The 15,997-nt window shown below is 35.4% G+C and overlaps 1 protein-coding gene across 2 annotated transcripts in view; it reads left to right on the top strand.

Annotated features, from left to right (window-relative positions):
- The window catches only part of HERPUD2 (HERPUD family member 2), a 63,568-nt gene that overhangs the window by 35,075 nt on the left and 12,496 nt on the right, over positions 1-15,997 (top strand). The window contains exon 5 of one of the 2 annotated variants that reach the window (XM_037837066.1): positions 1,299-1,438. In XM_037837066.1, coding sequence (XP_037692994.1) covers positions 1,299-1,438 — 140 coding nt within the window. Of the gene's footprint in view, positions 1-1,298; positions 1,454-15,997 lie in introns of both variants that reach the window. The other variant, XM_037837065.1, reaches the window with a different exon arrangement.

Raw genomic sequence — 15,997 nt, 5'->3', positions numbered from 1 at the left:
AAATTTCATAGGGATTTGAAAATATCTTAAAAATATAATCATGAAGGAGTTACATAATAAGGTTAGAAATCATTAATTCTAGAAGATTTAGGCTGCGCTGCCACATGGCTAAGCCTTTCTTCTATTCCTTGTGTAAATTAACACCATATTATAATAGTCTCTTTAATGAGAAACCTTAACAAAGAAGAAGCCTTTTCAGTTTATGTCCTTAAGAATCAACTCCTTAGTAAGATATCTTGGTATCTGTTTTGTCTGGGATAACATCTTAGAGAAAGCTTTCGCTAGTTTTACAGAAGATCTGTGTATTTGGGATGTTTTCACATGGCAGGATGTAGGAAGGTAGACATACAAAAAGACATCCTGTCAATAGCAAGGCAGTACGGGTAAAATACAATTTTAACAAACTTGACAGGATGTTAAAAAATTATATTGTATCCAGTTTTTTAAAGTGCGACAACTATAATTGTGGAAAATATACATTGTTTTAAATTTACATAAAACATTTGACAAGCTATTTTCAAACAGCAACAAATTGGGTTGGTTTTCAAGAGGTTATATTTATTTTGTTTAAGGTTAACGAGTTGTTGAGTTACTGACATCATTTGAGCATGAGGATTTAAAAATCCTGGTTGGTATCTTGTTCATTTTGTGAAATACAATATTTACTAGTGGCATTTATAAACTAAGAGAATTTTGGAACTTGGAAGTACATTTGAAACTTAGAATCTAGTTCAACCTCATTTTCTGTAAGAAAGCTGAGACTCGGAGGTTGTGAACCTTTAAGGTTACACTCTTTGTTAATGTCAGAGATAACATCAGATTCTAGATCTTCTAATTCCTAGCATGCTCCTTGATATTTTAAACCAGTGTGTTAACCAATGGTATGTAATACAGTACCTGGCACATATTGCTGTTTAAATGGCACACCAATAAGTACCATTTATTGAGCATGTTCTACATGGTAGACATCGTGAGAGGAGCTTTGTATGCATTAATTTAATCCTCACAATTTAGTATGCTATTTTTTTTTTTTGTATAATATTCTGCCATCCACCCTTTTCATTTGAGAAATGGAATGTTTTATAATTAAGCAGTTTTGGTTTTCTGAAGTCTTTTTTCTTATCAGAATTAAATATCTGCCTTTTATACTGGGTATGAGATTCAACTCAGTAAATGTCTAAAATTCCATTATTTTGCAAAGGGATTTCATAAATACATTTTTAACAATGTAACAATAATAATCTCATGATTGCAATGAATTAAATATCCTTGAAAAATAATTACATTTTTGTTTGTAGAGTCCGGATCATTCAGGATCAACAACTCCATCATCCAGTCAGGAAACCTTGACTATAGCTGCCAGTTCATCCTCAGAGGGATTGAGGCAACGTACACTTCCACAAGCACAAACTGACCCTGCACAGAGTCATCAGTTCCCGTATGTAATGCAAGGGTGAGTGGAATTGTGGTAGCTGTGCATCATAACTGGGGTATCTTAAAAATCAGTTATTACTTGGAGTAATGAAAATGTTGAAAGATTGATTGTGGTGATGAATGTACAACTCTGTGATGATACTGTGAACAATTGGTTATACATTTTGGATGATTGTATGGATGTATATCTCAATAAAATTGCATAAAAAAAGGGAAAAAAAATCAGTTACTACTCATTTTCATTGTATCTCCTTTGCAGTAATTAAAGTACATTTGAATCTTATTCATAGACTTGATTTTATATTTTGAGAACTAAAGGGTTAAGTAGACAGTGTTTTGAAAGCTGGTTATACATGAGAATCAAACTAGGGCAGTGCTTTTCAGTCTTTAATGTTTGTGCTGATTACCTGGGGGTCTTGTTAAGGTGCAGGTTCTGTTTCAATAGGTTTGATAGACCCTGAGATTCTGCATTTCTAGCAAACTCTCAGGTAATGCTGATGATGCTGGTCCTTGGACCACACTTCGAATAGCAAGGATCTAGGTAACAACTTTTTTTTTTTTCTAACTATCTCACTTGTAGATCTACTCAATTAGTCTTCTGGGAGTCAGGGGACCTGGTGGCTGAGGATGTATTTGGAGGAATACAGGGCCTAATAATCTGGTTTTAAAAAGCTTACAGGTGTTCCTGGTCAGCTAGGCTGGTAACAACTGAGGTAGAGTTAAAACCATGATGTAATATGAAGATATGCTAACCATTTTATGTTATTCAGAATCTTTGTAGTATTGAGAGTCCCTTTAGAGGAGTCTTCTCAAGAACGTTGTTTTGACAACCTTATGCTTAGCAATTATAGCAGGCTTACTAGGTTAGACAGTTCCAGGAGGAAGTGTAGCCAACAGCCATGGGTAAAGCACATCTTTCAGAGTGTGCAGAGAATGGGAGCTTAGGGAATATAGTTTGGATCTGGGTTGTGTCTGAAACCACAGTACTTTACTGGGGTACTGTTATTTGTTAGTTTGGAGGTAAAGAAAACATGAGTGACAGATGGTGATAATTATTTTGTGTTGTGTATCAGTGCCCCAGTTCCATGATGGGAGGCTGGAAATGAAGAAATGGCTAGGACCCAGAAAGGTTAATGTAGATGATATAACTAAGGAATAGCCATTGACCTGGTATGCTATAAAGGGTAGCGTAAACATTCAGATAATTTTTTTTCTTAGAATTTGTAACTTAATTCATTTCTTTTATAGAAAAACAAAGAAGAGTATATAGCAAGATATAAGAAAATTCATTGTCTCATATTTCTTGAACTTGAAGCCTTTCCTCTCCAAATAAGTGTTTAGATAAGGCTGGTTGTAGACTTTTATAAATTGTCTATGAAACTGTTCTTGTTTTCAGAAAGTGATTATTACAAAACAAAACTTGGTTATTTGTGAAAAGCAGTAGTCTCATTATGAAATAGTAGCTTAAAATGATAGAAAGTGATTAATTTTCTATCTTTTTTGTAGACTATGGTAGCTAATTTTTCTCAATTTATAGAGTGATTTTATTTTTTTTGGTGGTGGTGGTGGAAAGTGGGAATATTACGTGTCTGAATAAGCCTGGAAGACTATGTAATAGCTTGTTAACAGTGGTTACCTCTGGTGATAAAATTTTCAACTCATGCTCATACTCAGAGTGAATCTAATTTGTAATAAACAAAACATAGCTTATAAGATTGCAGATTTTCAGAATAAAATTATAGGTATATTGGTAAAAAAGTTTAATAATTTCTCTAAACTAGGCTGTTGAGGAAATCAACAAACATGAGAGACAAAGGCATTCAGCTTTTAGAAGTGTCTTAAACAGATTAGAAAAATCTGAAATAGCTATTTTTTTTTTTTTTTTTTTTTTTGCAAGAAGTGAGTATTAAAGTGGTGAGCAACAAAACCTTTCAAATATATTGAGTTTCATTTAGGGGTTCTATTATGAGATAAATAATGTTTGATTTTAAATCAGGAGGGCCATGTAGTATAGTGATTGCACAGATTGTGGAGCCAGCCTGCTTGACTTTGAATCCTGGCTTTATCTACTTACTACCTTGAGCAAGTCTCTTCTTTATTCGCTTCGGTTTGCTTATCTGAAAATGGAGAAATAGTACTTATCTTATTGGTTGCTGTGGTATTAAAAGAATTAATATATGTGAAGTGCTTAGAACAATAACTGGAACATAATGATATGTTAGCAATTACTTGTAAATTCATTCAGCAAACAAATTTATGGATCTGCTATGTTTGGTACACTGAGACATTCAGATAAATAAACACCAGTGCTAGGTGCTAGAAAATAAATAATGGTATGTAGAAAGAGCACTTTGCAATTTATAAAGCAATTTATGTGAAAGTTCAGTAAATAGATTATTCTGCTCAAAAATGGTTGTGATTTAGCTTAATCACATAGTTGTCATTTTTTACTAATAAAGATCTTTCATCTGTCTTTAAGTAAATTTTATTTAACCTTGGCATTTAATGTGCAATAGCAATAGTTTAGTGACTTTTGAAATTCACCATCAAATATGAGCTCTGCTCTCCTTTTTCAAATTTCATTATATCTTATATTTTGCTAGTCTATGTGAGTTTTCCACCATATAGGTCAGTTTTTAGTGAGTTTGTTAAAATTGCTAAATCCTGGTCCGTGCTCCCTGAGATTTTGAGTCACTAGAATTGGAATGGTACTCAGGAATCTGCCAATTTAAAAATATCTTGGAAAGGCTTAAGAATGGGGAGTGGTTGATTAGTATGAGCAGAATGTTCAACTAGGATGAACTTAAATGTTTGGAAGTAAACAGGTGTAGGTAGCAAGGTGTGAGAATAACTAACAGTGACGAATGGCATGTGAATGAGGTGGAAACGGGAAGCTCAGAGTCATATATGTCACCAGAAGGAAAGTTGGAGGTCAAAAGATGGGAATGTATAAAACTGAATCCTATGGTGGGCAATATCCATGATTAACTGTACAAATATTGGAAAACTCTTCCATGAACCAGAACAAATGTATGACAATACAACTAGAAGTTAACAATAGAGGGACATATAGGGAAGAAATATATACCTATTGCAAACTATATACTACAGTTTGTAGTATTTCAACATTCTTTCATAAACAGTAACAAATGTACTATACCAGCACTACGAGTCAGTAATTGAGGGGGGTTGGTTAGGGATACGGGAGGATTCGAGTTTCCTTTTCTTTTACTTTTTTTTTTTTTTTTTTTTTACCGTCTTTCACTTTATTTCTTGCCTGGAGTAATGAAAAGTTTCTAAAAATTGAACAAAAATTAAGTGTGGTGATGGATGCACAGCTGTAAGAGGGTATCAGGGGCAACTGATTGTACACTTTGGATCGTTGGGTAATTGTATGGTATCTGAACAATCCCAATAAAAATTAAAAAAAAAAAACACAACTAATTGGCAACCTCCAAAAAAAAAAAAAATCTTGGGAACCTCTCTTTGAGAAATCCTGATATAGGTGACTTCCCATCTAGCTCTTGAAGAAACTTGAGAACACCAAAGCAATTCATGTACATCATCACATTGGCTGTCCATTTACAATGTCACATTTATAAAATTTAATGAGTGACTGTTTTGGACTCACTTGGCTGTGCTGTTAAGTTTATTTACTTTTAACTCCAAAAATTGCTGGTGGGCTTACAGAATTCTCACTGTTTTGTATGTTTGGTTTTTTTTCCCCTTGAAGTAGTACCAACCTTGCTTTATAATTAATACAAGTGAAACCCTATTCATTGGACCCTTCTATATTGTATGTTGTTTTAAAGTAAAAATTGCTTCTAGACTCACCACCCAGAAATAACCATTATTAACATTAAAAAAAATATCCTTCCAAACACTTTTATCTGTATACTTTTTAAATAGGACGATCATACTTTTTATTCAGTTTTATAAACCTTTTAAAATATAATGTAGCTTGGATCTGTTTCCTAGTCAAATATAAATCTAAAACATTTAAAGTCTCTAGGATTTTTCATTATGTGGCTACACCAATTTGTTTACTCCTTTGTTGGTGAGACTGTATTATTTGGTTCTGCTGCATAATAACCTCAAAATATCAGTGGCTTGTAACAACACATTTTAGTTTTTTTGCTCATGGTTCTCTCAGTCACTCAGGGCAGCTCTGCTTCATGCTGTAGATTTTCAGGTCTGTTCCATGTTTCTCATTCTCTGTGGATCAGCAACTCTCTATGACACTGTTCCTGTTTGCTAATGCTGTCAGAATGTAAAATACCAGAAATGGATTGGCTTTTATAAAGGGGGTTTACTTGGTTACAAAGTTACTGTCTTAAGGCCATAAAGTGTCCAAGGTAAGGCATCAACAATAGAGTACTTTCTCTGGAGAAAGGACATTGGTATCCGGAAAACCCCTGTTAGCTGGGAAGGCACGTGGCTGGCATCTGCTTACTCCCAGGTTGCGTTTCAAAATAGCATTTTCCAAAATGTCTATGTAAGCTGCAGCTCCTCCTTCTGTCTGTGAACACTTTTATAGGACTCCAGTGATTCAGTTAAGACCCACTCTGAATGGGTGGGGTAACACCTCAATGGAAATTATCCAATCAAAGGCCTCACCCACAGTTGATTGAGTCACATCTCCATGACAAAGGATTCCAACCTAATCAACACTAATATGTCTGCCCCCACAAGATTGCATTAAAGAACATGGCTTTTTCTGGGGGGCATAATATATCCAAACTGGCATAGATACCTTCTCCTCATGGCAAATGGCAGGAATGCAAGTGGGTAAGCAAACAACTGAGCACCCTGAAAGCCTCTGCACATGTTATGTTCACTAACATTCCATTGTCGAAAACAAGTCACATGGCCAAATTCAGCATTGGGGTGGGGAGGTACTGCAGAGTTACTAGTGGTGTGTTGGTAAATGTTTAACAACCAAATAAAGCCTTGATCTGTAGTGTTTGCCGATGTCTGTGGTGTAAAACAATCCATGGCCAGTTTCAAGATAGCAAAGATTTACAAAACTAAAGAACTTTAGAGATTGGCTTTCATAAGCCAGTATGAGTCAGCTTTGCCACTGTATGTATGCCAGACACTATGTGAACAGTGAAGAATTGGGGCAATCCTCTGCTAAAAATTTTCAGGTTATATAAATTTTTTCCACTAAATATCACCACAGTTAACATTCCTAAATGTGTTTATGTATAAGCAATTATTTTTGGGGGGATAAATGTTAAGAGGAATTCCTGGGTTAGTGTTCTTAAGACATTTTGAGGCTCTTAAAGGCTTTTGCCAAATTGTACTGCAAAAGTTTACCAGTTTATACTCCTAGTAAGTTATTAAAAAGCCTGATTCCCCATATCTTTATAGACATGTACTTGCCAATATAATTAGAATGTCCTTGTTTTCTTTTGACATATGATAAGAAGGTATTCTTTTATTTTGTAAATAGCTTAATTGTTGGCATGTTGGTACTTTTTAAAAATTCATTTGTGATAATTCCTTATCTAAAAGGATATTAATTAATGCTGTTTGAGCACTTAAGCATGAGCTAGGCATTGTATTAAGCACTTACACGTGTTTTAATATCATTAAATGTTATACTACCCTATGGTCTAGGTACTGTTTTTCTCCAATATTGTGGATGAGGAGAATGAGGCTTCAAAATTATATACTATAGTTTCTGGTCAACCAAAATGACTTCATAAGATGCTCCAGGTTGCTGTTTACCGTACCTCAGTATCTTTGAACCAATAGTACAAACTGGTAGAGCCACCTTCCTCAAACTCCGGGAAATAAAGATTGCAGAAACTGGGCAAGGGCTAAATCAAGAAAATGCAGCTTAAAAAAAAGTAGCAGAAGCTCATGGTGCCCAGGCAATCCCTCCCTCATACTGTCCCTGGTACTTTGTGGAGCAAACCTACACTCACATTGTGGGTCCCTGGCCCTGTTCCAGAAGGAGCAGAGTAACCCCAGTTTGCATATTGGTGTGCCTGTATGTTGGTACCAGATTATCAGGTGGCATCCTGAAAGACTGTACCAGAAAACTCATCTCTGACTCACCCCTGACTAGCTCTAACAGAACTTGCCCCACAAGCAGAAGCTTCTTGTAGATGATTAAAACAGTGTAAGAAACAATTAAGTCACAGTGGCCTGGAACAAAGAATTACCTGCTTTAACTCACATAGTAGAGCACTAGGAAGAATATCTATTTCATAGGGGGTAGAGGGGACAGTCAACTTGCTGTAAACAGGGAAAATTCTGAAGCCACAAAGAAGCACAAGCCCTGATAAAATACAGGTTCAGAAAAGACAGAGAGGGTGCTACACTTCACGTTCATCTCAGGCTGATCATCTTGATAGGAGGGTTAGACTCTGAAGGAGGACACCAGCCAACACATAGCCAATTAGCAAAGATGTGAAAGGTGTTTTTTGCATTGGTTTATTTGTTTTAACTCCTGATGGTCAAGGAAATCTCTGCATTTCATTAGTAGGAAACAAACTTAAGGAACAGGCAGCTCAGTGACTAAATCCCACAGTTAGCACTGAAAATATTAAAATGTACAGTGTACAAAAAAATATTACATGACAAGCAAAGAAACAGGAAATGATGGCCCATCCAAAGGAACAAGATAAAAATCCAGAAACCATCAAAGAAGACTGGACTTTGGATATACAGATCGAAGACTTTTAAAAAAGAAAGATCCGCTTCTTGCTTAAGCAGATAAAGGAAAACCCAGAAAATGAACTAAAGGATATCAGGAAAACAATGAATGAACAAAATGAGAATCTCAAAAAAAAAAAAAAAAAAAAAAAAGATAAAAATTTAAAAAGGAACCAAGCAGAAATACCAGAGTTGAAGACCACAGTAACTGAAAGGAAAAATTCCATGGAGGGTTTCAACAGCAGGTTGAAGCTGACAGAAGGAAAAATCAGTGATCTTGAAGACAAGACAATTGAAATGATTCGCTCTGAGGAGCAGAAAGAAAAAGAATGGGGAAAAAAAAATGAGCAGAGCCTAAGAGACCTGTGGGATACTGTCAAGCATACCAATAAATGAATGTATATGGTATTCATTATGGGAACCCCAGAAAGAGAAGAAAGGAGAATGGGGCAGAAGGAATATTCAAAGAAATAATGGCAGAAAAGAAATGAATGTGCATATTCAAGAGGTCAGCAATCCTCAAACAAGATAAACTTGAACAAATCATGTCCAGACACATAGAAGTCAAACTGTCAAATGCCAAAGACAAGGAGGGAGATCTGAAAGCTGCCAAAGAAAAGCAATGTGTTATGTTCAAGGGAGTCCCAATAAGATTGTGCCAGTCTCTCCTCAGAAATCATGGAGACAAGAAGGCAGTAGGATGAAATATTTGAAGTGCTGAAAGATAACAAATGCTAACCAAGAGAGCTGGGGTAGCTATACTAGTATCAGATGAAATAGACATTAAGTCAAGAACAGTTACAAGGGACACAGAAGGTCACTATATATTGATGAAGGGGTCAAGACATAATTATAAAACACATTCACCTAAAGGCAGAGCCCCAAAAGATATGAAGCAAATATTGACAGATTTGGAAGGAGAAAGAGAGGGTTCCAAATTAATAATATAGGAGACTTCAATAATACCACTTTCAATAATGGATAGAACATCTGGAGAGAAGATCGTTAAGGAATAGAAGACTTGAGCAATATACAACTGGACATAACAAACATATATAAAACATTTAATCCAACAGCAGCAGAATATGCATTCTTCTCTAGTGCACATGGATCATTCTCCAGGAAGACTATATGTTAGGTCACAAAACAAATCTCAGTAAACTAAAAAATACTGTAATCAGTCAACATATCTTCTCCAACCACAATGGAACGAAGCTGGAAATCAATAACAAAGGGACAACTAGATAATTCACATATATGTGGAAATTAAACAAGACATTCTTAAAGAGCCAATGGGTCGAAGAAATCACAAGGAAGATTAGGAAATAGCTTGAGGTGAATAAAAATGAAAACACAACATATCAAAACTTTTGGGATGCAAGAAAGGCAGTGCTGGAAGGGAAGTTTATAGCGCTCAATGCTTACATTGAAAAAAAAAAAGAAAGATCTCAAATCAGAGACTACACTCACAACTGAAGGATCTAGAAAAAGAAGAGCAAACTAAACCCAAAGTGAGCAGAAGGAAGGAAATAACAAAGATTAAAGTGGAAATAAATGAAATAGAGAATAAAAAAATAGAGAAAATCAATGAAACCAAAAGTTGGTTATTTTAGAAGATTGATAAAATCAACAAGCCTTTAGCTTGACTTACTGACAAAGGAAAAAGAAACAGGACACAGATAATGAGTTCAGAAATAAATGGGAAGACATTACTACTACCCACAAAAATTAAAGGATTATAAGAGGATACTGTGAACAACTGTTTGCCAACAAATTAGATAACCAAGATGAAATGGACAAATTCCTAGGCAGACAGAAATTGCCTACACTGACTCAAGAAGAAAAAGGGTTTCTCAATAGAGCAAAAACAATTAAAAAGATTGAATCAGTCATCACCCCCCGCCCCCCAAAGGAAAAGCTCCAGACTAGATGGCTTCACTGGTGGATTTTACCATACATTCTAAGAAGAATTAACACTAATCCTGCTCATAGTCTTCCAGAAATTGAAGAGGAAGGAACACGTCCTAACTCATTCTATGAGGGCAACATTATCCTAATAACAAAACCAGATAAAGATACCACAAGAAAAGAAAATTACAGACCATGATCCCTTATGAATATAGATACAAAAATCCTCAGCAAATGAAATCTAACACTGTTCTAGTTTGCTAATGCTGCAGAATGCAAAACACCAGAGATGGATTGGCTTTTATAAAAAGGGGGTTTATTTGGCTACACAGTTACAGTCTTAAGGCCATAAAGTGTCCAAGGTAACAGATCAGTAATCGGGTACCTTCACTGGAGAATGGCCAATGGCGTCCGGAAAACCTCTGTTAGCTGGGAAGGCATGTGGCTGGCGTCTGCTCCAAAGTTCTGGTTCCAAAATGGCTTTCTCCCAGGATGTTCCTCTCTAGCAAGCTTGCTTCTCTTCAAAATGTCACTCACAGCTGCACTGAGTTCCTTCTGTTATGTTAGCTCATTTATATGGCTTCACTGATCAACTTAGACCGACCCCAAATGGGCAGAGCAACACCTCCATGGAAATTATCCAATCAGAGTCATCACCCACAGCTGGGTGGGGTGCATTCCAAAGAAACACTCAAAGAATTGCAGTCTAATCAACACTGATAATGGCTGCTCACACAAGATTATATCAAAGATAATGGCGTTTGGGGGTACATAATACATTCAAACTGGCACAAACACCATGATCAGGTAGGATTTATTCGAGCTCTGCACATGTGGTTCAACATAAGAAAATCAATTAATGTAATATACCACATTAATAGAATGTAGGAGGAAGAAAAACCACATGATCATCTTAATTAGCAGAGAGTGGCATTTGACAAAATTCAACACCCCTTTGGATAAAAAACGCTTAGAAAACATGCAATAGAAGGGAGATTCCTCAACAAGATAAAAAGCACATATTAAAAACCCACAGCTAACATCATACTTAAAGGTGAAAGACTGAAAGCTTTCCCTCTAAGATCAGGAATTGATCACTGCTGCCACCACTGTTATTCAACATTGTACTGGAAGTTCTAGCCAGAGCAGCCAGGCAAGGTAAAGAAATCACAGACATCCAGATTGGAAAGGAAGAGATCAGACTTTCACTATTTGCTGATGATATGATCCTATATATAGAAAATCCTGAAAAATCCACAACAAACCTACAGGAGCTAATAAATGAAAGTGGTGGGGTACAAGATCAACATGCAAAAATCAGTAATGTTACTGTACAATAGTAGTGAACAGTCTGAATAGGAAATTGAGAAAACAATTCCATTTACAATAGCAACTAAAAGAATCAAATATGAAGGAATAAATTTAACCAATCAAAGAAATGACTTATACACAGAAAACTGCAAAACACTGCTAAAAGAAATCAAAGAAGACCTAAAGAAATGGAAGGACATTCTGTGTTCATGGATTGGAAAACTGAATATTATGAAGATGTCAGTTCTACCTAAAACAATTTACGGATTCAATGCAGTCACAATTAAAATTCTAACAGCATCGTTTAAAGAAATGTAAAAGCCAGTCATCAAATTTATATGGAAGAATAAGGGACCCTGAATAGCCCAAACTGTCTTGGGAAAAAAAAAAAAAAAGAAGTTGGAGGACTCAACACTTCCTGATTTGAAAACCTAATACAAAGCTACAGTAATCAAACAGCATGGACCTGTCACAAGGACAGACATATGGACCAGTGGAGCTGAATTGAGAATTCAGAAATAAACTTTCACATTGATGGCCAATTAATTTTCAACCAGGGTACCAAGTCCACTCAATGCAGAAAGAACAGTCTCTTCAATAAATGGTACTGGGAAAACTGGATGTTGATATGCATAAGAGTGAAGGTTCGCCCTTACTTCATACCACATACAATTAACTCAAAGTGGATCAAAGACTCAAATATAAGAACCAACATTCTAAAACTTCTAGAAGAAAACATAGGCAAGCATCTTCAGGACTTTGCATTAGATAATGGTTTCTTAGACTTTCCACCCAAAGCACAAGCAACAAAAGAAAAAAATAGATAAATGGGGTTTTATAAAAATTAAAAATTTGTGCATCAAGTGAATGTATCAAGAAAGTAAAAAGGCAGCCTACAGAATGGGAGAAATATTTAGAAACCACTTATCTGATAGGTGTTTAATATTCAAAATATGTAAAGAAATCCTACAACTCAACAACACAAAGACTAACAGCCCATTTTTAAAAATGGACAAAAGACTTGACTAGACATTTCTCCAAAGAAGATATACAAATGGCCAAAAAACCTCATGAAAAGATGCTCAACAGCCTTAGCCATTTGGGATATGTATACCGAAATCACAGATGCAATTTCAAGCCCACCTGAATGGCTACTATTTCAAAAACAGAAAATAACAGGTGTTGGAGAGGATGTGGAGAAATAGGAACACTCATTCATGAATGTAAAATGGTGTAGCCACTGTGGGAACAGTTTGATGTTTCCTCAGAAAGTTAAGTGTAGAATTACCATATGACCTGGGAATCCTATATCTAGTTACTAATCGAAAAGAATTGAAAGCAGGGATTTGAACAGATATTCTCACACCAATGTTCATAGCAGCATTATCCACAATTGCCAAAAGATGGAAGCAACCCAAGTGTCTGTCAGTAGGTGAATGGATCAACGAAATGTGGTATATACATACAATGGAATATTATTTGCCATAAAAAGGAATGAAGTTCTGATACATGTGACAACGTGAATGAACCTTGACATCATGATGAGTGAAATAAGCCAGACACAGAAGGACAAATATTGTAAGATCTCACTGATAAGAAATAATTAGAATAAGCAAATTCATAGAGTCATAAACTAGAATACAAGTTACCAAGAATCAGGGTGGGCCTAGTGAATAGGAAATTAATGCTTAATAGTTGCAGTGTTTCTGCTTTAGGCGATGGAAATGGATGGTGTTGATGGCAGCACAACATTGGGAAATGTTTTTGCACCACTGAATTACATATTTAAACATGGCCAAAATGGGAAATTCTAGGTGCATATGTTACTAGAATAAAAGTTTTGAAAAATAGGACTATACAACCCATACAGTGAATCCTAATGTAAGCTATGGACTATAGTTAATAGTATAATTATAATACTATTCTTTCATCAGTTCTTACAAAGGTACCACAGTAATGCAACATGTTCATAATAGGAAATACTGTGTCTGATGGGGAGGTATGTAGGAACCCTATCTTCTGCATGATTTTTTCTCTAAACCTGTAACTTCACAATTAAAAAAAAAGTTCTTATAACTTGCTTGAGATTTACAGAAGGGGTCAGTAGAAGAAATGAAATTCAAATCTGTATCTGACTTGGAAGCCTGGGTTCTTCACAGGCTTGCTGATGTTCATTTGTTTTACTGTTTCCCATTGTATGTCTTTTTTATTTTGAGTTCATTTTTGGTGATGTTTTCTCCCCCTTGTAAAACTTTTTTCCTAGTCAGATTTACTGGTCAGATTTTAAATATTGAAATCTGTTTGAGCAAGTCTGTGTCTGTGAGGATCCTGTGACTTCATTCAGTGAATGTTTATTTAAGACTCTCCTCTCCACCAGGCACTGAAGATAGGAAAATGAATCCTGTACTTGCTGACAACAGAAGTAGGTCAGATAGACAAATAAATTACCGTCCCCTGATGTGTTATCATGGTCTTGAACAAAGGGCTTGAGGAAGCCTGGAGGGGAGTGACTGTCTCTGCTTGGAGGAGTGGAAAGGGCTTCATAGGTGATACTGTATGAACTGTCTGTAAGAGAAAGTCAGCAGGGAAAACAAAGCAAGTGTAGAGTCTTGAAAAGCCATATTCTGGGAACAGCGTGGGGAATCCATACAGTTGCTGCGTCACTTGTATGGAGTGGTGGTGGAAATAAGCTTAATGTAACAGATTTTCTCTGAAAGAATTTTTTCTTAATTGTTTGAAGTTTCCAGTTCCTTTTATCTCCTCTTCTTTTCAATTCCTAATTTTTATTAATTAACATCCTTTGGTGTATTTTTCAGTATATATTTGTGAATGATAGTCTTTCAAGGTCTTGGTTTTTTGTCATAGTTTCTGTTATACTTTATTATACTCCACCAATTCCATGTGCTCCCCCTCATCCTATGTTTTGTTTTTATTCTGTAGCACTAACTGGTATTGCCTGTCCAAAAAGAAAAAAAAGCTGCAGGACTTTTACCATCAGCTATGATTTCCTTCCATATGGATATATCAGTTTTCTCTCTGGCTTTCCAGTTCCCAAGGGAGGGACCAAATTATATCCTCTTACTTTGTTTTCCTTGTGTAAACAATATGGCATTTTACATGGAGACAGGCATACTACACATTCCAAATAGTTGCTTTCTCCTCCTGTTGCTATTTTATTAGACTCTTTGCCAAAAAAATAAAATGAACACCTAATTATTTTGCATAATAAAAGCAATTATGCATATTAAAGAGTTTGAAAAAAGACAGTGAAGGAAGGAGGAAAATTACCCATGTCCAACTATCTAAAGACAACTATTTGTTGACATTGTTTCCTTCCAGTATCCTTTTCTTTGCAAATGGTTTTCTTTAATATAGTTGTAATTTTTACTGTGTCATTAACATTATGTTTTTATTTAATGTTGGAAAATTAAATGAAATTTACAAGTTGCTAGATTAAATAGTTGTTTATTATAGGCACTTTATTTCCAGTGTTTTCTTGCTATGAAGTTGTATTTAATCATTCAACATATATTTATTGTGCTAAATGCAAAATATACAATAATGTTCTTAGGAGCAGAGTTTGGTGGGAAGGACAGGAGAGTAAACAGACAATTTTTTTGGTAGTTATTTTCTAAAAGGTAGTACATGCACATGATACGATTTTTAGAGGCAACAAAAATTCCTATGTATCTCCTGCATTACCCAGTTGCCCTCCTCAGACCCAACCATTGTGAACTGTTTCCCTGAATTCTTCCAGAGATAAACTGTGCTTAGACAAATGTGTGTGTGTGTGTGTGTGTGTGTGTGTGTGTGTGTGTATGTGCATTTTGACACAAATGGTAGCATAGTTACTATAGCTACTAGCTGACATTTGTTTTTTTTTTCCACTAAATATATTATTGATTGTCCCATATCAGTACACATAAAGCTGGGCCATTCTTTATCAGTTTCACAGTGTTCTTTTATATAGATTACTATAATTTAATGAACCAGCCCGCTGTTGATGTATATTTACGTTGAACTGGCAGTATTCTTATTCAGTACTTTTTAATTTTTAAAAATTTTATTACAGTTTTTAAGCATTCACAAAGTATGGAAAATGTTATTATGGACCCCCGTGTTCCTAACACCCAGCTTCAACAACTATTAACAGACTACCGTTCTTTATCTATTCCCTCTATGCCCCTGTTTGTTTTTTTTCCCCTGGGGCTAGACTATTTTTTAAAGACTTTTTATTTTGAGATAATTTCAAACTTACAGGAAAGTTGCAAAAATAATACAGAAACAGCACAAAGAACTCCAATATACCTCTTACCTAGGTACCCAAATTTGTGCACTGCTAGCATTTTGCCATGTGTGTAACACCATTCTTTATTTATCCATACATCTATATCTAGTTATTTATCTAATCTATCTGCTCAACATTTGGGAGTGGGTCATATAAATCCTCTTCCTGTAACATTTAACATGTCCATGTACATTTCCTGAGAACAGGCCACTCACCTATACAGCCACCTCAAGAACAATTATCAAGCTCAAGAGATTTAATAATGGTATAAAACATACAGTCCACTTTCCAGTTTTTCTAATTATCCAAATAATGTTTTAGAAACAGATACAGATTCACACATACTGATTTTCTTGAATTTTCACAAAGAAACAATAGAAGGGTAAACCA

The sequence above is a fragment of the Choloepus didactylus genome, chromosome 5 (genome assembly GCF_015220235.1).
Source record: "Choloepus didactylus isolate mChoDid1 chromosome 5, mChoDid1.pri, whole genome shotgun sequence".
NCBI lineage: Eukaryota > Metazoa > Chordata > Mammalia > Pilosa > Megalonychidae > Choloepus > Choloepus didactylus.
Note: the sequence above shows the minus strand (reverse complement) of the source record. Positions and strands in the feature narration are given on the sequence as shown.